The sequence below is a fragment of the Echeneis naucrates genome, chromosome 23 (assembly GCF_900963305.1).
Source record: "Echeneis naucrates chromosome 23, fEcheNa1.1, whole genome shotgun sequence".
Lineage (NCBI taxonomy): Eukaryota > Metazoa > Chordata > Actinopteri > Carangiformes > Echeneidae > Echeneis > Echeneis naucrates.
In genome coordinates, this window is record NC_042533.1 from 9,365,870 (window position 1) to 9,393,382 (window position 27,513).

At 40.3% G+C, this 27,513-nt stretch overlaps 3 protein-coding genes across 11 annotated transcripts in view; 2 read left to right on the plus strand and 1 right to left on the minus strand.

Moving 5' to 3' along the window:
* cald1a (caldesmon 1a) overlaps positions 1 to 3,907 on the plus strand; it is a 47,826-nt gene extending 43,919 nt beyond the window's left edge. For all 7 annotated transcript variants that reach the window (XR_003840431.1, XM_029495156.1, XM_029495158.1 and 4 more), the window contains 2 exons: positions 1,301 to 1,337; positions 3,524 to 3,907. Coding sequence is in view for 6 of the 7 variants with exons in the window: in XM_029495156.1 (XP_029351016.1) it covers positions 1,301 to 1,337; positions 3,524 to 3,537 (51 nt within the window). In the remaining variant the exon portion in view is untranslated. The remainder of the gene's footprint in view (positions 1 to 1,300; positions 1,338 to 3,523) is intronic.
* Positions 3,908 to 5,917: 2,010 nt separating this feature from the next.
* Positions 5,918 to 19,192, plus strand: tnnt2e (troponin T2e, cardiac). 2 transcript variants are annotated; one of them, XM_029495415.1, is made up of 15 exons: positions 5,918 to 5,966; positions 8,457 to 8,521; positions 8,638 to 8,645; positions 9,872 to 9,895; positions 10,465 to 10,485; positions 10,721 to 10,735; positions 11,668 to 11,689; positions 11,777 to 11,837; positions 13,225 to 13,341; positions 13,438 to 13,515; positions 14,404 to 14,517; positions 14,629 to 14,741; positions 14,906 to 14,996; positions 17,187 to 17,224; positions 18,748 to 19,192. In XM_029495415.1, exons 2-15 carry the CDS (start codon positions 8,472 to 8,474, stop codon positions 18,785 to 18,787), a joined length of 792 nt encoding a protein of 263 aa, XP_029351275.1. In that variant the 5' UTR covers positions 5,918 to 5,966; positions 8,457 to 8,471; the 3' UTR covers positions 18,788 to 19,192. The 2 variants fall into 2 exon arrangements, with proteins under 2 accessions (XP_029351275.1, XP_029351274.1); XM_029495414.1 differs by lacking the exon at positions 5,918 to 5,966 and adding an exon at positions 8,746 to 8,769 and having other exon boundaries at positions 8,463 to 8,521.
* LOC115036973 (dynamin-1-like protein) lies at positions 18,944 to 27,401 on the minus strand. Of its 2 annotated transcripts, XM_029495412.1 has the most exons (19): positions 27,187 to 27,401; positions 26,568 to 26,709; positions 26,034 to 26,080; positions 25,878 to 25,949; positions 25,421 to 25,507; positions 24,881 to 25,043; positions 24,677 to 24,797; positions 24,199 to 24,330; positions 23,321 to 23,527; positions 22,987 to 23,107; positions 22,617 to 22,772; positions 22,426 to 22,515; positions 22,231 to 22,323; positions 22,002 to 22,055; positions 21,586 to 21,666; positions 20,805 to 20,936; positions 20,598 to 20,707; positions 20,079 to 20,238; positions 18,944 to 19,976 (listed from the first exon to the last, which is right to left on the minus strand). In XM_029495412.1, exons 1-19 carry the CDS (start codon positions 27,286 to 27,288, stop codon positions 19,920 to 19,922), a joined length of 2,127 nt encoding a protein of 708 aa, XP_029351272.1. In that variant the 5' UTR covers positions 27,289 to 27,401; the 3' UTR covers positions 18,944 to 19,919. The 2 variants fall into 2 exon arrangements, with proteins under 2 accessions (XP_029351272.1, XP_029351273.1); XM_029495413.1 differs by lacking the exon at positions 21,586 to 21,666 and having other exon boundaries at positions 26,034 to 26,076; positions 26,564 to 26,709.
* Between the last annotated feature and the right edge of the window lie 112 nt (positions 27,402 to 27,513).

The following is a 27,513-nucleotide window of genomic DNA, read 5'->3' on the forward strand; positions in this document are numbered from 1 at the left end:
GTAAAAGAGTTCCTTGTCCCTTCAAAGCACCTTTCACTCACTCTGCTGTCACACTGTTGTTCTCTGACATTGTCAGCGCTGTGCTCTGTCCTCATACTTATTTATTACAGAAATAATGATAGCTATCCAAGAGTGTCAGGCAAATGGAGAGACTGACAAATGTGTTATAATGTGTTACTTTTACTTTTTTTTTAACACAAAATTGCATCATTTTAAGAGGATGCAATTATCTGAATTATGTAAGTGTTGAGCAATAAACAACAATTGCTTTCAAAAATGTGTACAAAGGATTTTGGAATTAAACTCCTCGCTTTTAAAACATTTTTTCCAAATGTTTTATGTGTTGTACAATAAAAGGAGCTAAATGAGCATCAATAAAGGCTGCATAAAGCCAATTCTAAAGAAGGATTATACTGTTGACTCTATTAACACCCAGAACTTGATCAAGTCAACATAACAAAACCCAGAAGATTACAGTTCAGTGTAAAATTCTGTGGCGTAAAAGCCTTTAACAGTGTGTCTGTTGTCCAACTGTGGGCTGAATGTTGTTTTTGTTTTTTTGTTTTTTTAATTCCCCCCCCCCCCCCCCCACAAATGGCTGCATCGCATCACGCTGACTCTTCTGACAACCACAAATCACTGCTCTCAGTCCGGCTTCACTTGACTTTTTATTGCTCTAATGGAGAAACTGTTTACAACATTCTTTAAAAGTGCGACGCCTTGCTGAGTTCGTGACGACAGTTTGACAGATTTGAGTCACCGTTGTCACCTCTCATCTCTGACTGCACCTGACATGAATAAATTCATGTCTTAATTCCTGTTCATAGGGAAAATTGCATTAGCTGAACTGCTCAGTCGAAGTGAAACTCATTATTTTAAAGTAGAGCATGACAAGGATGTCCTACCGTCCCACTTACTTTCCTATAAACTTTCCTTCCTTCCTGCTCTGCTAATCCAACGTCCCTGCAGCCAACAGCTGCCGTGCTGGCCGAGGCCTGCGGTCCACTGCAGTGGGGGGGGTTGGTGGGCAGCAGGCGGTGGTCCGCACTGACGTAAAAGGGCCCTGGACAGGAAAGGTAGTGGTTAGAATCCTTGTCATTAGCTAATCAACCTATGTTGTGATGTCAGGGAGGGCAAGCAAGCAGGATGACGATTGGCATGTGGCATTTGGATCGGTTAAAGAGTCTGCACAGATGGAAACGTTACATCAGAAGTGAACACTCGCTCCTTTATAGGAATGCTTTGCTGATCTTTCGCATCTTTTTCTACTTTGATTGATTTCTGTCTTTATGTCTTGCAGGTGGCAGGCAGAGGGGAGACCAAATCAGTCGCCAACGGTGAGTTTTTACCAGGCACAGCTATCAGTGTCGCGCCATTAAACTATCAGTTTGTAGCTGTGGTGAAGTTTTGTGCAAAGCGCACATTCAAATGGGAAGCTCTGCATACTGTAGTTGTCGGGTAAAATTGTGGCTTGTGTCAATTTTTCAAATACCCTCTTGATTCCGCTCTGCCGCGGCGCACTTTTTCATATTTGTAATTGGTTTCAGAACACCAATGACAGGGGATTTTCTCAACCCACAGGGACACAGCTAATCCTTCGGTTGAAATAAAAACATGGAAATTACCGAAATGAGTTGCAAGGTTTTAGCCCAGCAGTGACAATATGCTATAAGCATATTGCTGACATGACATAAACCAGTTGTAAAAATAATGAATGCTGGATATATTTCAAAAATGACAGTGACTGAGATTTTTATTTTTTTCCCATTGTCACTGGTTGTCAATCAGTTGTTCCTCCTCCCAGTTAAGAGCTAAACTGAAAGAGAATAATATAGAAAAGAGAGACAATAACAAGCTATTCATATAAAATCCCACCTCCAATCCCAAAAACAAACCTAAAGGCCTCATATCCCAAAAAATATTGTCCACCTTTGCCTTTGTGTAGCCCAGAGAGGAATAATTCCACCTTGAAGACGTGACCTTTCGTTAACTGTGTCATCTTGTCATTGGCTTTTTGATTTATACGGTGCCATGTGTCCCAAAACCAATAAGAGAACCTGTCCCAACCCACCCTGCAGTCTTTTTCAGGCCGCTTGGCTTTCTAGTCCGCAGCGTTTTAAAATGCCACTTAAACATTGCTTGCTATTTTAAAATCAGATCTGAGTGCAGCCTCCTCCTTTTGTTCCCCTCAGCGGGCATGAGAGAGGTTTCAGCCTTGAGGGGATTCTGTACACGTCTGCCTAATGTGCTGCATGTTCAGCACGGACGATCACACACACATATGCATGCATCAATTTCACCTCTATAAACCCTCTCAGCGGCCATCTCGACACCACACAAACCTTTCAGCTTTTCCACTCATGTGCAAGTCTGCCGCTCTGACCGCGGCCTTGCCTCTCAGAGTATTGGATGTAGTGTTCCTGCCAAGCTGGTTTGTCACATTAATAGCTGGTATGTTGGAGATTAGCACACATTCACAGTGTGACCCGGAGAATGACAGAGGCTTTGTATAGATTTTCTGTTAGTAGTTGACTGCAGGAGCTTGCAGACATATGATATTACACCTGGACCACATACAAGTTAGCAGCTCCCCATGTCAACCTCCCTGTGTGCCCAGCTTCCAAATAATAATCACCATTTTGGAGAAAGCATAGGTGGGAATTTAGCTCTTTGATTTCTCTTTGAAATCTTTGGTGTTTCTTACAGATTATAAAGCGCTGAACACGTGCACAAGAGTTTATGCTTCACAGTCTTAATCTGCTCCAAGTTTGTTCCACTGAACAAAAATATCTATGAACTGCAGCAACTCTGCATTTTATTAAATCAGATGCAGCTATCAAGTGTCTTGCTGTAAATATTTAGCAGTGATGTGGCCTGTTTTGACATGTGGGCTTGGACCATGAAATGTGCAACAAGATTAAGAGTCTACTGCTACGCTAGCAGCTCTCAGAGGCTGCATGTAAGCTCAGCAAGGCTTTAAGCTTAATGTTAGGACTGACATTAACCTTGTTAACATACTGATATGTTTACGTGTTAACCACATTAGTCTAGTGATAGCATGATAATATTATGACTAAACCATCTGAGTCTTAAACTATTATCTGTACAAGGTTAATGACAGTTTCCCCAACTATTGTTAAGATAGTTAAGTGCAGGCCCAATTTTTGACCTCATTGTTCTCAGAAGGGATATTTACGTTAGATAACCTAATCGAGCCAGCTCCTTCGTGAACACAGTTCTGTTTATACAATAACAAGTTTAAGAACCACAACCAGACAAATGCAGTAGATCAAAGCGGCAAAATGATTCACTCACTTCTCCTCCGATGAGTCATAGACAGCTGGCATCAAGTCGCCTTTAAACTGGATGCAGACAACACTTAACTGCTTGACTTCAGCTCCTCGCTGTACTGTTTGCTGCTCGGTTTAACTCTTCGTGTCAAAAAGGTCAGAGGCACTAGCTCACACCTGCTTGCTCGCCCGTAGTAAAGCCACTGAAAGATTTGTTTTGTGTCTTTCACCAGGAATGGGGCACTAATGTCCTGATGGAGCCACCAAAGCTGGGGACCACGACAATCCTAGACTCTTCCTTTGACTTTGTGTTAAGAACCAAAATGACCACACTCCCATGAGGGACCCCAAGAAAACGGAGGGACAGGAGAGACTCTGTCCAAGCACTGTACTGAAACAAGATCACCTTTTTGTACGGTTGCCACGTATAGTGCCTTTGCACAATGATTTATGCTTTCTAAAAGAAACAAAATGCTGTGAAATTTGGACATTTGTAATTACTGTTACTAATTATTTTATACAATCCTGCCAGGAAAGGAAAAAAAAAAAAACTAATCAAATTTAGATTTATCTTGTTGTACCGACAGTTTTGATAGGGACAGAGTAGATGAATTTAACGTTTCTACATTCCAAAGAGATGGGTGAAATCAGTTCTTTCCCTCATACAGATCAGTTTCCATCTCTTTCTTTATTTATATTTAAAGCAAAAGCTTCACACATTGCTATTTTATTCAACGTTCACCAGTTCAGGATAGACATATAAGCACTTCTAGAATTTAGATGATTTCACTTTTATTATGTCTTACCAATAGTGCAGCATTGGTCTGAGTAATATATGTTAGCACATGTGATGTTTTGAATATGACCTATCATACTGTATCATGTATAACATCTTTATACTCCTAACAAAAGGTATTGTTGCTTTTTTTTTTTTTTTTTGTATCCTGAAACTATTCACCAACAGACAGTTAATTTTGGAGGTGATAGGAGTGTTGAATATTCAGAAGGCCATTATGACTTTTATTATCCCTTATGCCATTTTATTTATGTTTTAATGTGTTTTGTCTCTTTCACTTCTCGCTGTTTTTGTAGCTTTTATAAGTTTGATCAACTGAAAATCTTAAGACATTCCTCTGAAACAGCAGGGGCACCAGGTGCCTTCACCGTTTCGAAGCTGTAGGTTTTATAATGTAGGACATTGGCAACCAGCCTCTTTTTTTTTTTTTTTTAATCTACCTTTTACTTCTTTTTTTGCCTCTATGCACACTCTTATGCTCAGCGATCGTTTTCTAATTGAGGGCATACAAAGTAAAATCAGGGTGCCTTAGTATATAGCAACATACTAGTACAGTACAAGGATATTTACCACTATGTAACTCTTCTGGCCTTATGATTGCAATGACAACATTTATGACAGCTGAGGTACAGTACATACAAGCCTCAAAGCACTCAGTATGATATTAAAACTTGTGATTTTCATGTTTATTTTTCACTAACATGGTCTTAACTAGCGCATTCACCTTAAGTATTTGCGCGGCACAAGCTTCGACAAGGATACGAATGGTTTGGCAGGGCATTACAATTGATCCACGTTACTGCTCAAAAGTCTGACAATCACATTCCATGGCTCCTGAAAAGAGCAGGGGAGCTTGACCAAAATATTTTTAAGTGTGATGTAATGTGACATTTATGTTTTTAATATTTTAGTTTCATGCTGCCGTATGTTTGTTTTGGGGTTTTTTTCTACAGCCTTTTCCTCTTTTTAATTCTTTTGTTTTCATGTTTAACCAGACACTTGTTGTTTGTATGGAGATAAGCCTATGCAAAACACACCATCTGTAGTCTACCTAAACACTCCCAATGTCATACTAGTGGGCAGTTTCCAACTGGATGGATGTTTTAAACATTGTACCCTTGACTCAACAACAGCAATAAAGACATTGAGGTATTCCAAATTGTTGGGTTTCACTACATAACTCCCTTCTTTCCCTTAGACTACATTATATACTGTATATGTCTACGCTAACAGAAGGTGTTGTCATGATTACAGGTGACATATGGACAGAGTCAGTGTCAAACCCTCATGCGCTGCCTTCGAGTGCCGTCAGTAAATGTATGTTGTTGTTTTTGTATGGCAAACTGTGTTGGCTTGAGTGGATAATTTTATCATTATCAAGTGGCCAGAGTGTGATATCTCTTTAGTGTCAGTGAGCTGTTGGCAGAGGTTGGTTGAAGGGAAAACTCTGCTATATCCTGTTTCTACAATTTTTATTTGCCCCAGAAGCAAAAAGCTGTCCTGTATTGATGTTTTTAGAGACATTTGGGGGGGAAAAAAACACATCGCAACACCAATTTTATATCCAAGTAAATAGTCATTTGAAGTAGACCAAGTTGGAATTCATGCATCCGTTTCTGGCCTTGATTGGAGTTGATCACGAGGAGCACTTGAAGGGAGCATTCCTCCCCAGGTGTAACTCATCTTTCTGCCTCCAACAATAGAACTGACAACCTAACCAGTCAGACAAAAGATATGTGGTCACATGACACACAAGGCTGTATTAAGTATACTTTTTAGTTGGGTGGGTGATTGGACCTGTCTCTGTCTGGATGTGAACGAATAAGACTAACCTGAACTTGCTGCTAATCCCATTCCTTCCTCAGAGATATACACAGAAGGTAAGAGCACGATCATGACCTAAAAGTGTCCGTAACATCTACCACTAATTGCTGTTAAGCTTGGTTTCATGTGCTGTTCATATTTTGAAATTTCTAAAGAAAATGTTTCAGTTTTTCTTCTAAGTCTTGAATCGATTCAACAAAAACCTCTCTTGGTGAGCTGCACTGAATGTAATCCATAAAACCCCTCAGCGTGATCTAACATCTTGCTGTTCACTCATACAAAACCATGAATGCTGAATTGAATTGGCCCAGACGTTGCCTAAGTAGACTCTTTAAGATTTTATGATGGCTTTTCTTTGATGTATTCTGATCTGAGCGGTGCATATGCTGCTGGAGAAGGTGCTAAGCTCGCCCCTGGGACTGCAGTGTTGGTAGCATGCTTTGGGCTTTTGACTTAATTCTGCCTAATGCCTAGACCAGCACCCGCAACATTCCTGCCACTGTCAGATTGTGTTATTCCACAATTTCAGCCAGACAGGGACTGACCACAACCATTAAAGCAAATACACATTTAATACCCCAACCATGGCAGCCCTCATACACATACTGTGAATTCTTTTTGGTTTTCCAGTCGCTGCTTTTCTTCAGCCAGATGGTATTTGTCTATTTCTCTTCTGCCTTTCCCAGTTGTGCTCACTTTCCTCATCTTTTGACGTAAACTGCTCAATCTGATGACACAAGTAACAACCACACTGGGACTTCAAGTACCGCAGTGTTTGAATTTGAGCAGAGATGTAGCAGAATTTAAACAGGAGCATGGCTTTGGACAGTAACCTTATACAGGAAAGGTGTAAATATGGCATGCAGAGATTGAATGTGCAGCTGGCCCGTTGAAATGACATGTGGAGAAAAAAGCTTGGATTGTAGCCAGGGAGGAGGATGAGGGAGGGTGGAACTAATTTTCTTTATCCCAACATCATCCATTGAACATGTACACAAAACATGTTCCTTTTTATTACCATAAAAAACTTCTTTCATTAGTGGAGAACGTGTCCAAGGAGTAAGACAAAGTCCTTAAGGACATTGTTATAAAAATGTTCCCCCAACCAGCAGCTGATGAGAGTGCAATGACAAAAATAGCCTTTCTGAATGTGGGTCCTGGTTTACTGAGTACGTTGAGGTGGGCCAAGCCCATTGTCTGGAGGAGTGTCTCCACACCTGTTCAAAAGCAAGCTCTATTATTCTTAAAAATAGACCCTTGCTCTCTCTCCCCAACGCTCAGCCCCACTGACACCAGTTTTTATGATCTTGTGATTTATAACCATGTGGCAAATACGTGGTCCAAGCAACTGTTGTCCACAATCATATTCTGATATGTAAGGAACCACATGAGACCACAGCCTTATTAAATTCATTTCTGTAACCTTGGCCTTAAACAACCCAGCGTTGTTTTTTTTATATAATGATACAGTGTAATATGGAAACAGCTTGCCAAGCTCTGTCCAGAGGTTAAAAAAGTTGAATCTAATCTAAATCTTATAATCCATAATAAAAAAAAAGTTCCTCTTTGGCCTGGACTCCACATGCAAGAGGTGAATTAATCTTAATTTCATATAACCCTGAGGGAAAACAAAACACTGTATCTTAAATTTCCATAATGCAAATCTATAAAATGTAGAATGTCCTGAACTCACAAACACCCAGAGTCGAGTAGAGCTTCTTCCAGAGTCACACACTGTTCTCACTGTGCAAAATTTGAATGACCCCTTCAACATATCAAGTAAACTTGAGGTTTTGAGACCGCATTGAAATGTTATGGCGGACATTTTTCTTTTTGCAGCATACCTCTTCAAAGCTCTTTGAGCACCTGGAAAATTGTTTACGTATCAAAGCCAATACAATATGCGTGGCTTCACAAATGCCAGGGCATCTCTGAAGAACTCTTGTAGTCTTGGTGGATTCAGTGCTGTTCAGACTCCGGTCGACTGCCTGCAGCCTTGATCAGTGCCAAGAGGAAATGGCTGAGGATTAGGCCTGGAGCTGTTTAAAGCCCTGGGCCTCTACTTGCAATGCCCATGGTGGAATCATTTCAAATTCTACAATTGCTGCAATCTCCCAGCATGTAGCTGAATTTTATTGTTCTGTTTTGTTTTTTTCTTCTCTCCTTCTTTTTTCTTCTTCGTTTGTAGGTTTTGGTTTAGTTGTTTGCACAAATGATGAAAGCGCTGAAAGGAGAAGAAAAGAGGCGTGATACAATCCAGCTGTCTACGGGAAAATTAATCTCAAGAGCGTGTAGAAAACATTCCAGTTGAGATAAAGAGAAAAATATCAGGAAGGCAGACCAAAATACAAATCACAGCAAGAAGTAAATGTGTACAGTCCTAATTATATTGAGCCCAGAAGAATTTTAATGAAGTTGTGTTGGTTTAACAGCTGCATTTAAAATTATGTTCCTCCCTCAAAACAAATGAATTCATTTGCAGATCCTGTTTGGTGCTAGATTTTTTGATGTTTGCATTCATTGTCTGCTTTAATCTTCAATTCAAGTAATTAACTCCCAAGATGTCTGAAGAAGTGGAAGAAGTGGAAGTGGAAGTAGAAGAAGAGATACTGTGAGTACTTTCTCTACATCTTACACAAACCTCCAGTGTTTTACAAATTGCACGTGCACAGCTGATTTTTGACTTTTTGGTCCAAAGGTTAAAATCTTTTCTTGTTTCATTTTCAGGGAGGAAGGTAAGCAAAGGCTTTGAGAGCATTCACCTTGTTTTTGAAAGCAAAATGTCACTTCCAAGCTTCTACTGCCAGAATAGCTGACCTAATTATGTCCACTCAGAAGTAGAAGCCCAGGAAGAGGAAGGTAAAAGCTTCTGCATGGCTTCCCATGTGTGTCCATTGTCTTGTTTCCAGCATGTCTGGTGCTGTTAGTTTTTGCTGTCAGTGACGGAAACCATACCTGGCTAGCTGGAATCTATTTCCTCTTTGAATATTAACACTCGATTTGTCAGCTCTGATCTGTCATTTTGTATCAAAATTATCTTTACCTCTTTTTTTTTGCTCTCATGCAACTGTGTCTTCATATTCTAACAAAAGTTGCATGATATTGCTGTAAGTAAAATTAAATTCAGACATCTAATATTTAATTTATGCTGTTACTTGATCAAACAAAACTATAGTCAAATAAAGAAGGATTTAATATTGTGACCAAAAGTACCACAGCACATTGCTGTTGAATGAGTAGCCAGTAGCGTCTGTCCAAAAGAAAAATAACAATTTCTGTCAGTGTCAGGTTGAGACTCCTTTCAAATGTCTGAGTTAAATCACATCAAATAAGATATCAAAGAGATAAACCAAGGTCAATGCAGCTAAAATTGTCTGCTTCATCCAAAAAATAAAAAGGCAGATTAAAGAGAAAAAATATATTCTAACAACCCTCAGATTAGATGGCAGGAGGGCATCAATACACCGATTTCTCTCATTTCACTAATTGGCACTGGAAACAAATAATTAATTGACTTGATGCAATCAGAAAAAAAAAATCAAGCCATTTTGTTCCTTTTGAGATTCTGCCTTGATACGTATCAAGTTATAAACAGCTCACAGGCTCTGTTTGGGATCGCTTTGTTCAGAATGAATGCAGACACCCGCATTGTTTTTTTCTTTTTGGTTTTTTTTCCCCCCCAGAGCAGAGACAATATCACAACACTCAGTTTGACCAAATCCCAGCTGCAAGCTGTTTGCCAGCATCTCACTGATTCACTAATCCATATTTTGTTCACTCAGTCATAGAGACACTGAAAAAGGGGGTTTGTCTGGAAATAATGCCTCTCACTTTTTTTGTAACCTTTAATACTTTTTTGATATTATTCTTGTGTATGTTTGGCAATGTGCCATCTTTTAGCATGCCTTTTGGCCAACAATAACAGTTTTGGGCTCCATTAATCTTCTTTCTTGTTATGTAGAAGAAGCCGCGCCTGAAGTAGAAGGTAATACTCTTCTATTTTTCATTTATCTATGAGCCAACATAACTTTGAATGTTGTATATTAGAAATCAGTGCTTGTGCAATATGTACAAAGCAAATGAAAATTTTATTTACAAAGAGATTCCATCTGCACATGGGAGTAAAAATTAAATAATCTTTTCAATTGTTTTTTAGCGATTCACTATTCATTTACCTCCCATCAATATTAGTTTTTTTTACATGTTTAGCATTGACTAATCAGTGCAATGGTTTGCTGCCAAAGAGCTGCCTGCTGAGTTAGTATTTGATGAATTCATTTCAAAATGAGACATCCACTTTGTTTTAAGTGTGACATCCACTCTGATTTAAAAAAATTACAGTTTACTTGCATGGTTATTACTACTGTAAATCTTTCAATTGACTACTGACATTTCGTAAACATCTGTTATGTTTCAATGTAAATATTTTTTAAACACTTCATCATTAAATTCATGTTTAGGCTAGTAATGTATTTAGTTATTTAGAGACTTGCATTAAATGTAAATGTGTCTAATCTTTTTTTTTTTTTTTTTATAAACTTGATCACATCTCAGAACCTCCAGCCACCACTGACGGTAATTCCCTATTCTACTGTTATATTGGGAAACAATAATCAGTAGCCTTCTTATATATATATATATATATATATATATATATATTATTTGCAGCGGACTTCAGCATGCTTTAGCATAGGTGACATTAACATATTTAAGCTGAATCCCACCATGAATGATGAGCTATTCTCCATTTGTTCCACTGATCATGATCGCTGTCTCCGATGAACTGTCTGCTCCCATTTCCCACACAAAGAGCCTGCAGAGGAAGGTAACATATGATGTCTCTGTTTAAACTTTTATGCATGGTGTGACTGTACAAGATTGAGTACTGATATATTTGTGGAAAATAATAAAATGAACTTTTCGGTCCCCTGTTACAGATGAATTTATCTGGTGTACATACTTTGCCGTTTTTCCTCTTACTTGAATACCTATTCTGATAAAACACTTAATAAAAACCTGAGTAACCCAAGCTTTCACAGTTGAAACCCTCAGAGTACTTACACAGTAATGCAGTATGACAAGTCATACAGAGTCTTTCCATTTCTCCCTCTTATGAACAAGAATAATGCAGATATCGTCCCTAAGTGAAACTGCATTTGCAAAGCCATTGTAAACCCATTTGCATTCTACCTGCTGATGCAATAGAGTCTCCAGCTGCAGATGAAGGTGCCATGCCAAAGTAAAGGCTAAGTGGTATTTCAAAAACAGCTTTTGGGATACCAAGAACCCTTTTCAGTGCATCAAATTTCAGTATGCTGGTGCAAATGCTGTTTTGTTATGTGGCCATTGTACAGGACATCATTCTGCATAAAATAGCAACAGACAGTGCATGATAGTTATTCAGCAAGATCTAAGTCTCTTCTTCGGAATCCAGCAAGTAATTATCTGCAGACATAATGCCTTTTTAAGTGTGTGTTTAGTCTGTTTGCTTTCTATTGTTCCACTTGTGAGAGGCAATCATTAATAAACTGCCACTCACATGCGCTCAGCAAGTGGAGAGTCAGGGTCAGTGAGTGGTGTCACCTCATTAAGCTGTTGGACATGCAAAATGCAAATTTTATACCACAAATATATTTGTTTGTTCATATTAATATTTTAGCCTTAAGCTAAATCACTAAGATAAATAACACTGTATGCAAAATGAAGACATATACCCTGTATCCTAACTGTGATTATCCCTTGTTTTTACAACAATAGATGACTTAAAACCCAAACCAAAGTAAGTCTTGTCTCATTTGAATTTGAATCCATTCACGTCTGATAATTGAAGTTCTTGCTGTTCTAACCTTACAATGTTGTGTTTTAGGGCGTTTGCGCCGGCTATAGCTGTGCCAAAGATACCAGAGGGAGAAAAAGTCGACTTTGATGTGAGTTCAAGAATGGGATTTTCTTTCTAAGTCACAGATGTATTTTGGAGAATATCATGTAAATATTCATCAATATCACCACAAATACTGGGAGCAGAGTAAGTTGACATTACACTGTTTCCAGTCAGTGCAATGAAAATGAAATAGGGATGTTTTTAACCCTTTTATAGAGACAAGATTGCCATTACCCCATGTTTCTCATCTATACCAACATTCATTCATTCATTTTAGTGCCTATATATTCTGTCGTGACGGTATTTATAGGGAGGCAAACCCAAACCGTCTGGCCCTCAAGCGGATTTTGGCTCCAAAAGGAAACACGTTTGTTTATATATTAGGGGCGAAATGGTTCATTAAAAAATTAATAAATAAATAAGAAATTAGGAATAGAAATAGAGACATTACAGGAGGGGCGCGACAAACTGCAAAACATATTCCGCCAATCTTTATTAAAGCATGGATTTATTGATAACAATTCTGCTTTCAAAACGAATCACCCACAAACAAGCAAAGTAATCATCAATGGAAGAAAAACGTAACCCGGAATCAAAGTGCGGAAGTGTTGATCGACGTCGGCGCGTTAATTGCAGCGGAACAATAAGCAGAATGAGAATTACATGTAACATAACAAAGCGGATTCATTTGTGATACTGATCACAAAAGTTGGCGATAGATAGGACGCGATGTCACTTCAAAATCAGATTTTCTTTTAAGATGGTCGTATTTTATGAGCATTTTATTGAGGTGACGGAGGCAGGTGGAGCTTGTCTGGCCCAGAAATGGCGGAGGGGGATGGGCAGCAGCGTTTCGGCCGCCGGTGTGGGAACATTTTTGGATTTTGTGTCGGACAGAAACTTTGCTGGCACTGAGAAGCTGCATGGCTTCTGCTAACGACAACAGGTGAAGTATGTTGACGGCCGCCATGTTGGCTAACAGCTTCAGGTGGAAACACCCGCCGCCATTTTGAAATTAGCTCAATCTGACCATCAGTCTATGGAAATATTGTTGACATCGTGGTTTTGTTGTTATTTTGTGTTTATTTTAAGATAAAGTCTAGTGCTGACTGAGCTAATTATCAACTCCATGTGGTGTTATGTTTATGTATTCCTAGAGTGTTTAAAAAACAACATAAATTGAACTAAAGGTTCAAGTTAGTGCTTCACTCCTATTATGTATACTTGATAATATTTTAAAGTAAATATTTGTTTGGAGTTGTGCTCTGTACGGGTCTGCAAGTGGAAGTCTGTCTTTGGTACTTGTAGATTTTGTTGATAGTTCATGGTTTAGGACAGGATGTTTAAGTTTAGTCTTCAGTAAAAATTTTCAGAAATGGATGCATGGAGTAAAATACATCACTGTGTGTGTGTGTGTGTGTGTGACACTGCAGGACATACAAAAGAAGCGTCAGGAGAAGGATCTGACTGAGCTGCACTCTTTGATCGAGGCCCACTTCATTCAGAGGAAGAAGGACGAGGAGGAGCTCATCGCTCTTGTTAACAGGATTGTGAGTCTCTCTCCAGGATAGCATGCTGGCTCCCTGAAGTGATGCACCACCCAACAATTGCACCGTATGTGTTTGTGTGTGGATGTGGATGAGCAGGAGAAGCGGCGTGCTGAGAGAGCTGAACAACAGAGGATCCGTACTGAGCAGGAGAAGGAGAGACAGGCTCGTGTTGCTGTGAGTAATCCCAGCCATCTCTTCTTTCTCATGACATGTCGCACTGCACAGTGGATAAGTGACTGGCACACTGAGGTTTCACCTAGTTTCCTACATGCAATTAGGGACTCATGTGTCTCCTGATGGGCAATCTTCTTTGGCTTCAGAAGTGACAGAAAAAAGCTTCTAATCAACTGTGAAGGAATGCTCTATCTATTATTGCCTGTGTTTCTTTTAACTGAAGGACCAGAGAAAATCCAAGCTGGAAAATGTAAGTGTCCAGTGGCAAGTTGACTGATGTCACACAAAAATGTCTATTATAAATCTTTTCACTATATTGGGATAGCTGAGTAAAAATGATGTAAGTCCTGGAAATTCCAAGTAAGATGGAATTTTTTTCTTCGTACTTTAAAGCTGCACTAATCGGTATTATTTTATCATAACAACAGACCAAACTGCTAAATTATGAAAGAAGGAGAACTATAATCAAACCCTCCAGTTCTTCTCAGCTATAATTTGAGCGCATTGTTTCGGTTTTATAAGCTGCGACTCTTCGAAAGAGTTTGTTGATTGTCTTGTTGTTGTGATAAGCAACACACAATTGAAGTTTGCAACTGAAACACCAGAAGCATTGGTTTAAATTATCTTAGGAAAAATTGCTGTGCACAAATTGAATGAGTGGCACTAACTCTGACAAACGATATGTCACTGGCTGCAGCTTTTTCCACTCTCCCCAAGTGCCAATTCAATCAATAAATGGAGGTAAAACTTGAAATCAAGTGGAGACTATTGGGAGAGAAAACATGTATTTTTTCTTGCAGCTACAGAAATGTTTAAGTTCACTGAAGGTGAACAGGTGAACAACTGAGTTTTTTTTTTTCCCTCCCCCCTCCCTTCTTCCTCTTGCAGGAAGAAAGGGAGCGGAAGGAGCAGGAGGAGGCACGAAAGAAGTTGGATGAGGATGCCAAGAAGAAGAAAGCTCTTACAAACATGACTCAGCAGTTTAGTAGCGTCCAACAGAGGGTCAGTCATTGCACATAAGAGCATATATATTTGAGTTTCCTGCTTAGTTTTAATGCAAATTTGGCTCCTCTCTGTCATGTTCTCTTTTATCCTTTACATTCCTCCATCTAGCAAGATGGTAAGAGAGGAGCTAAGAAGCAGACAGAGAGGGAGAAGAAAAGGAAGATCCTGGCTGAGAGGAGGAAGCCTCTCAACGTCGACCATCTCAATGAGGACAAACTCAAGTAAGGACAAAGATTTTACGAAGCAGCTATTGTTATACAGACATGTAAAAACTCGTGTGGGTAATTTTAATTGTGTTTCAACAGTCATCAGCCTCCTATTCCCGGTGTGTCAAGGCCTTTTCAGATTTTCTGTCTCTTAACGTCCCCTGTTTTTTGCTCCACAGGGAGAAAGCCAGTGAGCTGTGGCAATGGCTGATGACGTTGGAGGCTGAGAAGTTTGACCTTATTGAGACGCTGAAGAGGCAGAAATATGATGTAAGTACTTTGCCCTAGGAATGTCCGTGTCCAGATTGGAAAGAAATGATATTCACATGTGCAGTTTCACGGCACAAGCTACAGTGTCAGTGTTAGAGTTGACCCAGTCTGGTTAGAAGTGTGGGGAAATATTTATAAAGGCTTGACCTTTGGGGAAGTATTCTCAGGTCTGTAAAATAAATCTGAAGCTTCAGTCTGTTAGCTTAGCAAAGACTGGGTAAAGTTCGATGGGCTCTGTCAAATGAATTGAATGAATGTTAAATGAGCCAGAGATTAGAGGCTGATAATGTTACCTTTGCACAGAACCAAGCTGATTCCCATCTCTATTCTAAGCTAAGATAACTGTCTTCATATTTCAGCTCCATTTCGATACATTCTTCCCACATGATTCACCGCAAATAAGGAAATATATTTGTCACTTACATCATGGTGTTTATACAGTTTTTTAGGAGGCAGTTCTTCATATATTTAAATCAAAAAGTTACACTAAATCAGTAGAAAGCTAGCATAGCAACGTTTCAGTTTATCTTGATTTATGTTATTTTAATTTTGTACATGGGATAAAATGATAAAGACCAATGTTGCAAATTGCACAGCCTTCAGTCCAGAAAAAAACCCCTAGAATATGTAAGATGAAACTCCTCCGCTTCTAATGCAAGGTTATCCTCAGGGCATCTATCTAAAATGAATGTGACCCGACTTCCAGATCAATGTGCTCCAGACCAGAATCAATGAGCAGCAGAAATTGTGAGTAACTCTTAATGAGGACAAGCGAACCTCCTGGTTGTTTATGCAGTTTTGCTGTCCGTGTGCTGACGGGTCACAAAGCGAGACTCTGGCTACAGAAACAAAGGTGAAGGTGGTGGGTTGTCTTGATGAGGGAGGGAGCTTTCACAAGCTGCCATGTGGTTGATATCCAGGTAGAGAACTCCCAAAAGTAAGATTTTGTACTCTTACAACTATTTACTATTAAAATGTCCACTATAGATGAGAAAAAAGCCCCATAAGAGCTATATTACTTCCATATCTGGAGATTTTAAAGTTTTGGCCAGCAGCCACAGTCAGCTGCGTCTGCTATGAAGGCTGAAAACAGGAGCTAGTAGCTAACGTGACTCTGTCTAAAAGTAATACAATTCTGAATAAACATGAGATGTGTGTATTTCCAAGTTTCATGCAGCTTTCATGCATTGTTGGCAGAATGGGAAAACCTCCCGCTCGGCATGGGATCATTCCCAAACACACATTATTGTAAGATGGTTACCCCTGCTGTTAGCCTTGTAGTCACACCAGACAAAAAGCCCGAATTAGCTTTTTACCAGTTACATATTTGGAACATATTTCATTAATAAATAAATTGAAATGAACCATGCACAGCTCCAATTAGCTGATTTCGATGTGCAAGTATAAATATGTAATTTCTTCAGATGTACTTCAAGCAACAGTGGATATGCAGCCACTTTGTCAGTGGTGTGTTGACATTTAATAGGTGTTTTTTTTTTTTTTTTTTTTTGGTTGAGTTTTTATCTGAAATGTCCCTAATTTGAAACTCAAACATAAACGTTATTTGTCAGCTCATTTACTGGTAAATTAAATCGGAATTACATAGTGTAAATACTGCATTAAAGGATTACTGTGATGGCTACTTTTTGGCAAAGCCAAGCTGTTTTGCCCATTTCCAGTCATTATGTTTAGCTATGATAGAAGGCTGCGGACTGTAGCTTCATATTTTGAGGACTATTATAAGAATAGTATCAATCAAAGTGAAAAAGTGCCATCTAAAATGTCAGACATTCCATTAATGTGTCTGTCCAAAATCTGATGAAAAATTAGATTCTTGTGTCTCTAGAACATTTCAGTTGTCTTACTTTCTGTCCAATTTTTGGAAACTGTCATTTGATCTCAGCCACATTCTGCCGTAGTGTCTCACCGCTTAGCCATGGCTGTCTTTTACAGTCTCAACTAAGATCCTGATTGCTATTCTGCACTTCTGTAGCCAAAGGTATTGGGATTTAGTTGACTAATAGCTCAGTCAGGAAGACTAGAGGTGAGTCCCCATTTGCCGATGAAGTTGTCTGCCAGTCATATAATCATGCCTTGCCTGGCTGTTTCTGCTCTTTAGGACCACAAAGTCTGCCGTTTCTCTGCTGTTGTTTGTGTCTTTAACCAGTCCTCCATGTTTGTCCCCCACAGATCAATCTGCTCCAGGCTCGCATTCAGAACCACCAGAGGTAAGTAGCAGCCACCTTTGAACCACATTTGAGGTCTCTCAGTGCTTTTTCTTTTTTTTTTCCTCTCTCTCTCTCTCTAAAAGACGCTGATGCACTATTGAGATAGTTCTCATTTGCAGAGCCTCGGGAAGTCTGTAGTGAAGTCAATTTTTCTGACAATCTATTCTTTAAAGCAAAATTTGATATTTAATTTATAGCTCTTACAATCCAAGACATGTTTAAAATTTAGCTGCTTCAGATAAATAAAATTGTAATAGTTCATCTAGTATTTTCAGATCTTCAGTTATTGTTGCATCACGTCCTATACCCAAGGCCTAGTTAGATCAACCTACTTAATTTAACATGGCACAGTTTCTGCTGAGTTGTGAGCATACTGTAGAGTAACATAATTAATATAGTTTAGTAAAAAATTTATATCTGCGTACAGTTCTTCAGCATCTCACTTTGTCTTGGTCCAAGCAGGGTGAAAACATTATGGTCCTGAGCACAGTTATATTTAAGCTTTGAAGTTGGTAAAATAGAGAAACTGTAGTTGTTTGAGCGAACATCCCAAAACCAGACAAGCTGGATTCCCACATCAGCCATTTGTACTGCGAGATGACAAAGCCCCAGACGCTCAGTGCTTTATGCATCACTATCAGTGACAAATTTGAGATGTAAGTCGATCTGCAAGTCCATTCTTCGAATATAGGCTCTTGAAATGTTGAGTTCATAAAAGTTTAAGGCAGAGTGAAAGTAAGACATCTGTGTTTAATTTGCTGGCAAGTGATTACACTCTGCTTTTCAAGTTGATTATCTGGTACATTTATATTGTGGTTGCATCAGATCTTATTGGCAGAGGTGCCAAAAAAACAAAACAAAAAACAGCAGATCAGAGGTAAGGCTGGTGCTGAGATAAAATCTTGATTTGACAGCTGTGCTCTGTTTGAAATTGTGTGCTTTTCCCACTTTGATGCTTTGGTGTTTGGTCGTTCCTCATCTTCCCCTTCACTCCAGTTCACTCACTTAATTTTCTTAACGAACACTCCAGAGAATGTGTTTTGATGAGATGTTACATTTGAAGAAAAATCTGTCTGTATGCAGGCAGGTTATGCCATTTACACATAGATCTGAAGCAAAACTGTTAATTATAAAACAAAATAGAGATTTTAACTACAAAACTCAACTTGTTAGTGAATAACTATCTAATTTGGAACATCATAACCCTTTTTTTTTTTAGTATTTGTATGTTTAAAACAATTTTTCCTTTTTTTATTGGCTGTTTTGTTTAATGTATCCTTTTTCAAAACAGCATCAGTGTCTGAGTCAGGCATCTTAAAGATATGATGCAAATTGTATTATTTTCAAGGCTTATTCATTAATTATGTTCATACCATATTGCAAGACTGTGATAGATAGCTTTAACTAATGCTGAGATTGAAAGGGGTACACCTGAATACCTAAAGAAAACTGGAGCAACAAACTTTATTTAATGTGCAGTCATGTGTAGAGCCTTAACTGCTGATTCTTGTCTGACTCCACAGTGCCAAAGGAAGAGGGAAGGGCAAGGGCCGGCTGAGATAAGAGGGGAACCGCTGCTGGAGTTCTCAGAGGAGACGCCTGAAATTGAGCAGCACTGCTGAATCCGATGACATTAATGTTCACATCAACGAAGACACAGTGCTGAAAGAGTGAGGCCTTCACATACACAATAAAGAAACTTGTAATTTGGCGTCACGTAGAGCCCGTTAGTGTGGTTTATGCTTTAATCGTCTCACCTCCCACATATAAAAATCAAAATCACTGCAGTGGCAATAAAATACCTCTATTTATTCTTTCTTTTGGGAACCATACACAGAGAACCACAGTGCACCATAAATTTCACATGTAGGCAGCGATATGTAAACAATTACTTGACCTACCACAGCAGACTGCAGGAGTGCTCATAACACTATCCACACACTTAAATAACAGATTAATAAATAAAGGTTTTGGCAATACAGTATCAAGTTGGTGGCCTCTATACAGTACAGTGTGGTGACAACAGTGCAAAAAAAAAAAAAACCAAAGAAAAAAAAATATATATAGTGATGGCGTATGTACACAGGTAAAACAACTACTGTTTGCTGCAGGTCAAGTGGCGTTAGGTTTGTGAAGTAATTCAGTGAACCAATCCCTGCTGTATTTTTACACTATGACCTCTGACGCTCCATGGGCTCTAACACAGGACAACTACTGCTAAATGAAGAGATTACCGATGGCGGACTGTATGATAGTCTTCAGTTTTTCTTTATAAACCTAGTGCCAAAACATTTTCATAATGCAATGCGGAGCTGCCAAAATGCCATCAAAGCTTCCATTTCAAATCTGTTTCCATACTGGTTAGCCACAGTCTGTCAAAAATGAAAAGTACTTTGCCTTTGGCTGAACTCTTAGTAGGCGGCAACTATAGCGTCTAAAGTCTTACGTTGTCCCTTCGTTAACAGAGGCAAAGCGTTCTTCTATGATCAGTTCAGCATTATGCATTTTAAGTAAGTTAAATTTCTCTTAGATAGCTCATAAGCCAAAATGATACCTACTGTACGTTGTAGCAGGGATCAGAACAGTGCATTTTCATGGTTGCAAATCCAAAACTTCAAGTCCAGACATGAATCCGTGGAGCATCATCCTTTGGGTATGGCGATGAGATAGCAGATCAGCTTCCTCTGTTTAGTTTTCACCACAGATGTGTTTCTCGGATCTCAGCAATCACCTGGCTGGCTTTCTGCAACGCCTGCATACAAGGAAGGAAAAAAAAAAAAAAAAAAACCTGGTATGGATCACAGAGCTTCAGGCCATCAGGAATAACTATATACTACATGGTGGAGTGTGTTACCTGTAGCATGTCTGCAGCCTCCTTGCGCCGCTGGGCCATATCCTCTGACTCAGTCAGCAGATCATTGAGGAGGCCAGATTTATACAGCTGGCCAACAAGCTCGCTCTGGAGGCTGTCCTTCACATGGTTGACCAGGAAGTGCATCACTGCCTTCGGCACACTGCGGCAGATAGTGGGAAAGAGGAATCGAGCTGAACAGATGGTTGAGAACAAGACAACAAGATAGCCTGGTGATTGTGTTGTCCCCCAGATGGAAGGGCTCAAGTTTGACCCACCAGATGGCCATGCCTGAAGAAGTATCGAATTGAGTTAAATACAAGCTAAATACAGGGTATGCAACCCCACTGAGCTCAAAGGAACCCTAAACCCTCAAAATATGGTAAGTGTTACATTCATTTATTTGATAGGAGCTAAAAGAAGACTTCAAATTAAGTTAAAAACTATAAAAAAAATATGGTTAGCCCATTTGTTCTTACTAACATGCTACATTTTTAAAATGACCGGGGTCGGTCAGCTTACCTGTCCTGGATATTCTTGCGGACGATGAGGAAGTAAGATTTGATGAGGCGTTCAATTACTTCACAGTCCCGCTGCTCACGTGATGACAGCTTCCTGGCTACTGGCACAGGCTGGAGGAAGAAAGTAGAGTGTCTCAAACAGTTGGTCACAAAAAAAAAAAAAAAAAAAAATTATCTTCAGACTGGAGCATGCTAATGTTTTGGATACCACATCAAGTAGATTGACAGCTCCTTTAAGGGGGCTTCCAGGTCCAGAGCCTGGGGCTTCTTCGCCTTTCTTCAGCATTCCCCTCCAGTTTCCCGTACCATCCTGTTCACCCTGGGGTCCTGCTGCAGGGGCCTGAGGAACCAAAAGGAGATGAAACACTGAGACAAATGAACCATCATCACAACAGCACCCTTTGCCTGTCATCAGGGCCCACAGGAGGAGGATGGTTAGGGTATGGAGATATAAACTTTTACTGGGTCTCACTCACACACTCACACATGTAAGCAATACTGCAATCACAAATAGAACTGGCATGTACATACAAAGATTCAACTAAGTTGAAGCTAAACACTTCACACTGGGGAGCATCAACACCTGCTGTGATTCTAGAATATGCACTGAAAGCCCAAAAAGGCTAAGACAAATGGTGCACAAAGGAAGAATTTTATCTGGCACACAAGTAGAAAGAGCAAAAGACAACAACAAAAGTATTAAAACATTGGAAAGGGAAAGAGGGTGCTAGAGGGCAGTTTCTGTGAGACAGGTGGGCCAGCATTGGAGAAAGACTGCAGAAAATGCAACGATTGTTAGTGCAAGTCCACACACGCTGGGGAGAGCAAACCAAGAGCGCATCAGCAGACAAAGATCGAGGTGCATGCCAGTAGCCCATGCCTATCCATTAACCCATCCACCCATCCATTCATCCATTCATCCATCCATGCTCCACCAGCAGCCACACAACCAGTCAGGCACAGAGCCAGCGAGCTGCGTACGTGCCCACCTTGGCACTGTCCATGTCTGCTCCAGACGTGGGGGGCTCGCCAGAAACCACAGTTGGGCCAGGCGGGCCTTTGCCAACAGACTAGCAGGAATATGAGAGCGGGAATGGAGAGAGAAAGAGAGAGAGAGTGAGAAGGAAAAGAAAAATAAAAACAAAACGCTGAGACGAAATGTGGAAAGACAGAGGAAAGGAGGCTGGCTGTCAAAATTCATTTTAGGAAAGGAGAGGAGATGCTCTGAGGAGGAGAGAGGAGATGTGGGATAAAATTCCTTGATGGAAATTATCCGAAGCATTTGGTTCTCAGATCCTCATCCTGTGGTGCTACGAGTGATTAACACTGCAAAAACCCCCTTTGTACTCTGAACACTGCAAATATTAGAACACATGGGCTTCTGTTATTGTATTTTATTTTTTACCTTATCCCTGGGCACTGCAGTGGGCAGCTCTCTCATCCTGTTTCTCCTCTGCTCCTAAACACATAAAAACAGATGCTGCTAAGGTTGCAAGGTTTTGGCAAGATAACCTAGACTTCAACAATAATAACAATAACAGTAGCAATAATAATAATAATAATTTCTCTGGTTTGTATGTATTTATTCTACCATTGAAATATTTGTATTTTGGGAATTCATTGTGAGCACTGACCTCTATATTGTTATTCAAGACCCCGCATGCATCTGCAAAGTCTGGATGTTTAGTGTTGATGTAGGCTAGCTCAATTGCAACAAGGTTGTGGACCTATAAGAGGAGAGATTGACAGTTTAAGCCATCAATAGGTTCAACCTCTTGTTGAAACAGAGTGGCTGTGGGTGGATGTTGACAGCAGAGTATGAACAGTACCATCTCGTTGGTGATTGGCAGCCTCTTCCTCAGGAGGGAGGTCACCACTTCCACAATGGCCTCGTGAAGCTTAGGGAACCTCTGCAGCTCCTGGAGGACAAAACACTGAGTATAAATGTTTTTGCGTGAGGGGAAGATAAATGCAAGTGTTCCCTCCTTTGACAGAAAGAATTGTGAACAGAGTTTGGTACCTGTGTGCTGTAGTTACTGCAGTGCTGGATGATCCTCTGCATCTCCTCGTGGACCAGCTCCACACAGCGCAGACTGGGCTCCTCCAGGCGTTTCACCTGCTTCTTCACCAGCAGCTCAAAGGAAACCTCAGGCACAAACAGTGATGGACGCGGACCCTGTTTGTGGGGGGGGGGTTGGCAGGTTAGCATTCACACTGAGCACATTGTTGAATGTTTGTGTTAAAAGAACAAAAAACAAAAGAACTTGAATGGGCTGCAGCTTAAAGAAAATGGCACATTTTATTGTTTTGCAATGGCTCACAAAGATGAGAGGAGAAGCTGCAGTAACACTAATGATGTCACATTTATGAGCTAATGCAGCAGCACTCACTGTTGCGTTCCTTATGGCTGTTAGGATATCTATGGTGCTGAGTCCTCCCAGAGGATCCACTGACTCCAATGTTCTGCCAAAAGTCTCATGGAATATGTAACAAATTCTGGCTCCACCGCACCTGAAAAACAGCAGCAGGGGGATATTAGCTGTGATGTGAACCCCGTGGCCCTCTCTCCTGTCAGCTCTTCCTTCACAGAGGCTGTGCGTGCTTCAACTTACAAGTTGTGTCATATTAAATGATGAAACCAATGCGGTTGTTTTGCTCATTTTCCATGCTCTGGATCAACAGCATCACCATGTGGCCGAGCAGTGGAGAAGCACCGGTACTCACAGTTCTGCCGTCTCGATGTATTTGGCTGTGCCCTCGATGGTGTTGCAGTACTCTGTGGCGAACTTGGTGATGAGCTGGAGCAACGTGGCACTTTGGTCTTCAACAGGTTCTCCGTAGCTGCTAAGCAGTGACTGGTACTGGGCTGCCAGGACGTTGATCCGTGTCTTCAGCTCAGGGAGGCAGTCTCGGATGTGATGCATCAGTAACCTGACATTATGACAGAAAAGGGCAGGGTGGTTGGATTTTATGCAGATATGTAAATTATAGTCAAGCTGAATGTCTTTTGTTTGAATAACAGACATTATCAATTTCCCTAATGGCTGTTTAATGTCAGGCCTGCATTGAGCATTCAATATACCAATAGTGACATTACTCAAGGTGTCCGACAGTTCAGTATTTAGACTTTTTCTTCACTTTTTTATGTTGCAGCCTTATATTTAATGATTTTTTTCCCCTCAGGCAACTCTCAGTACCTCATGATTACAAAGCAAAAACACTATTTAAAAAACTTTACCATGAAAAAAAAAAACAAAAACATGAGAACTCAAAATGCTTTATGATTATATTTGAAATTTTGTTCAGCTCCACAATAAATTCATGTCACGCCTTACTTTCTGCACCGTCAATGTTTTGGGAAAAAAAATTTGCTCTAGAAATGTTTTATTTATATTTATCCTTTGACTGAAAATGACTTTACAGATCTGTTCTTTTCTGACAGATAACTCTTTGAGAATTAATATGAAATGGGCTGGCAAAATTTAAGTAGTGAAATAAAATTAAAGAAATATAAAGTTGAAATGTATATTTTTATTTTAATTTAACTTTTATGTAAAAAAAAAAAAAAGCGGTTGCATTGCTTGAAGCACAGGGCTGTTTACCTATTAAGGGTCCTGGCCAAGTATTTGGTTCCATTTCTGTTGGCAAGAGATGGATACTTCTTCTGCAGGAATCCATGTTCGTCCCGAATGGCATCAGCCACAGATTTTTTATTGTTGATGTCCAACTGGCTCCTACAAGTTCAAATTCAACAACACAACATGACATTTAGTGCTGGGCACTAAGAAAAATAAAAATACATGAGTACATGAAATATGATCTCTGATTTGATATTTCATCATATTTTGATGTTCATCACATTGAACTGCATAAAAAAAATGATAGTGCCATTTAATCAGAACTGACAGTATTGAAAATAAACCAGTGATAGATCAATATAGAGTTCCTAATAATATACTAGCATAAAACATGTATGAAACCACACTACCGTGCTTTTCCTCTATATTAGTGCCCACGCATCTCTATGACTAATGGATAGGCTGGTTTCATAGTATATCCAATAAAGTAAACTGCTCAGACCTGTTGACCACTCCAATGAGGCCCAGTTTGACAGGTATGACTCTGCCCATCAGAACATCCATAGCATCAGTTCCAGCATCCATTAGGTCCAGCTTGGTCACCACAGCCAGTGTCCTCCTTCCTGGTGAATCACAAAAATCTCTCACACTTGTCTCTTCAGCATTTACTATCTAATTAAACTTCCTTCTTACTAGCTTTTGTTACCATCAGGGTCGACCTCCCGGGCCACCTTGAGAGCCTCCGAGGTGGCCATGTCTGTGTTGGCAGCCGTGACAGCCAGGATGATGGAGTTGGGGTTGGAGATGTGCTTCAAGATTAGATCTCTTATCTGAACCTCAATGTCCTTAGGCTGATCCCCTACGGGCACCTGAAGAGAACAATACCAATTAAAGGAAAAGGCACAGTGGGACAATTTGATTCATTCGGAACTTCAGCGGGGGTGTGGGGTTGCTGGGCGGGTGGGTATCAAATTAACAGCATGTTCACCCAGAGGGAAGAAACTAATGAGACTGAAGTCAAGGCCTGTACACACTTGGACTTTGACAGCACATGGTTTAGCAGCAAGAAGACTGAGTTGATAATTCCTAGCAGTCTATAAATATCAAACCTGCAAAGGCATCAACCAGACGGGGAAACTAACACGTGACCAGAAATAACTGGTGAATTGTGATTTTTATGGGTTTTTATTATTGGTTAGTTGATCAATTCCTTGTATTGGGGAGGAGGAGGCGCAGCATGTGTTACCTTAGTGATTCCTGGAAGATCCACCAGTGTGAGGTTGACAACGTGAGGAGAGAAAATCTTCAGATGAATGGGTTCATCACTGATTCCCTGTAGTGGGACAAATTATTTTTCAGTTAACAGCTTAAATGATGTTCAAAGTCCTGTCAACATGGATGATGATAATGATATAAATGAATCACGGCTGTTTTGCATTTTTGTTGTTGTATCTGACATTGCTCAGTATCTGTTTGCTTTTGTTTCTCTATTCATCTCACATTTATGTCAGGGAGCTAAGCATCCCTTTCCTGTAAGATAAACACCCAGCAATGCTTGAAATTATGTGGATTGTTGCCCGCTGCTTGATGAAAATATTTTAACCTGTTCCTTGAGTTCTAAAATCTATTTCAATCCAAGCAAAGACGAAGGTTACCTGGACAGAAAAGATAGTTGGACCTTGTATGCTCAAGCCACATCTTACCTTATTATTCCCTGATATCCGCTCTGTTTCATTTTCAATTTCTTGCCTGATTTCATCGAAATCTGTGTAGATCTGCCAAAGGAAAATAAACACTTCAGAAAAACAAGCCAGGATAAACACTGTTTATTAAAAACTTAATGCCACACAAACCCATACCTTATTTTTTGTATGCAGAAACTTTCCCCACTCTTCCCCTTCTCTACCTGTGAAGTACAAGAAAACTTTTTTTCCCCATTTTTCCCCATCAAAGTAGAACACAGGATAGACTATGATGAGCAGGACGCTAAAGGACCACCACTAATGTTGAACCTAAAGCAAGGACAGACACTTGATGACAATTACTAGTCTTGTGAACAAATTTATGAAGGAGGAAGCAAAACTAGGAGACTAATTCAGGTCAGTCCAATAGAAAAGCCAGCAGTACACTGCACCTTTATTTTTTTAATTAGGCAGGGAGCTTTTTCACACCCTGGCATCTGCAAATGATTTGAAAAACAGTGACAGAGTTTTAAAACCAAACAATGACCTAAATATCGTGCTAGAGTGGATGTGAAAACAGCGCTCCATTATATGCAACCATCCTACAATGCCATGAAAAATAGGAAGTATGTTTAAAAAAAGAACAATGTGCTGCTTGGTGGACTCCTTCTTCCGCAAAGCTGATGAGGACAGAGGGATGTTGATACGTACCGCTGTCATCATTTTTCCTGGCATCTCCAGGATCTACATGGACCAGCTGGAGGATGAGAGGCCGCCTGGTCACTATGCCGGTCCCACGAGGCAGCAGGTCCCTACCGACCAGGCTCTCCAGCACAGAGCTCTTCCCGCTGCTCTGAGGACACAAAAGCACAGATGGGTTGGATGAGGCTCCGTCTACTTCCTGGTTTAAGACCGCAAAAACCAGCATGGCCAGGGGACAGAGACATCACAGCTAATTACACCTGCCTCCTAACTCAAGCATTCACCTGGTTTTAGCCAACGGAGCTTAGTGCGTGGATGCTGCTCTTAAAATAGCAGTGATTGGAGTTGATGAAAATAGATTTTACTGCCACTGCCAGGGCAGACTTTGCAAATGAGGTTTGCAGCAGCCCACATATCCTGCAGGGCTTTAGCAGATGTAGCAGCTGTCTCTGAGTGGCCTCGCGTCTTTCATTCTGGTGTCTGAATATGTAGCACTGGACTAATTCCCGGTGGTTGGTGCAACCCTAACCATAATGCTATCTTCCTGAGTGCACCTATGTCGCGAAGACAAGGTTATCTTACCGGCGTGACAGCCGTTATGTGATAAAATGCACACAACCAGGCTTACCTGTGTCCCGACTACTGCTATCTGGGGCAGCTGTATAATGTCGGCGCCCACCGTGTTGAACACATCCTGCAGCTTGTTTATAACGGGGATAAGAGCCTCCATGTTGGCGCCTTAGGAATAAAGGGGACAGGCCGGTTATTTTCGTGATGGAGCCAAAGTCATTCAATGTCCCGCAAAAGCCACCATTGCAACAACACCCACTGGATGTGCGACCGATTTCCTTGCGTTGTGCTGGGAGTTGTAGTTCTCCGGCGGCGAACGACGCCAGCCGAGCTGGGAAAAAGACTACAATGCGGGTTGAGACGGAAATAGCGCGATAGCATAGTT

Excerpts from the sequence above, each read along its gene's own strand:
- tnnt2e (XM_029495414.1), top strand. The coding sequence starts at position 8,472 with ATGTCTGAAGAAGTGGAAGAAGTGGAAGTGGAAGTAGAAGAAGAGATA. Across the intron at positions 8,770-9,871 it reads AGAAGCCCAGGAAGAGGAAG|AAGAAGCCGCGCCTGAAGTA; the intron begins GTAAAAGCTTCT and ends CTTGTTATGTAG. Across the intron at positions 13,342-13,437 it reads TCGCTCTTGTTAACAGGATT|GAGAAGCGGCGTGCTGAGAG; the intron begins GTGAGTCTCTCT and ends GTGGATGAGCAG.
- LOC115036973 (XM_029495412.1), bottom strand. The coding sequence starts at position 27,288 with ATGGAGGCTCTTATCCCCGTTATAAACAAGCTGCAGGATGTGTTCAAC. Across the intron at positions 21,667-22,001 it reads CTGCAGTGCCCAGGGATAAG|TCTGTTGGCAAAGGCCCGCC; the intron begins GTAAAAAATAAA and ends TATTCCTGCTAG. Across the intron at positions 20,937-21,585 it reads CAGACATGGACAGTGCCAAG|GCCCCTGCAGCAGGACCCCA; the intron begins GTGGGCACGTAC and ends TTGGTTCCTCAG.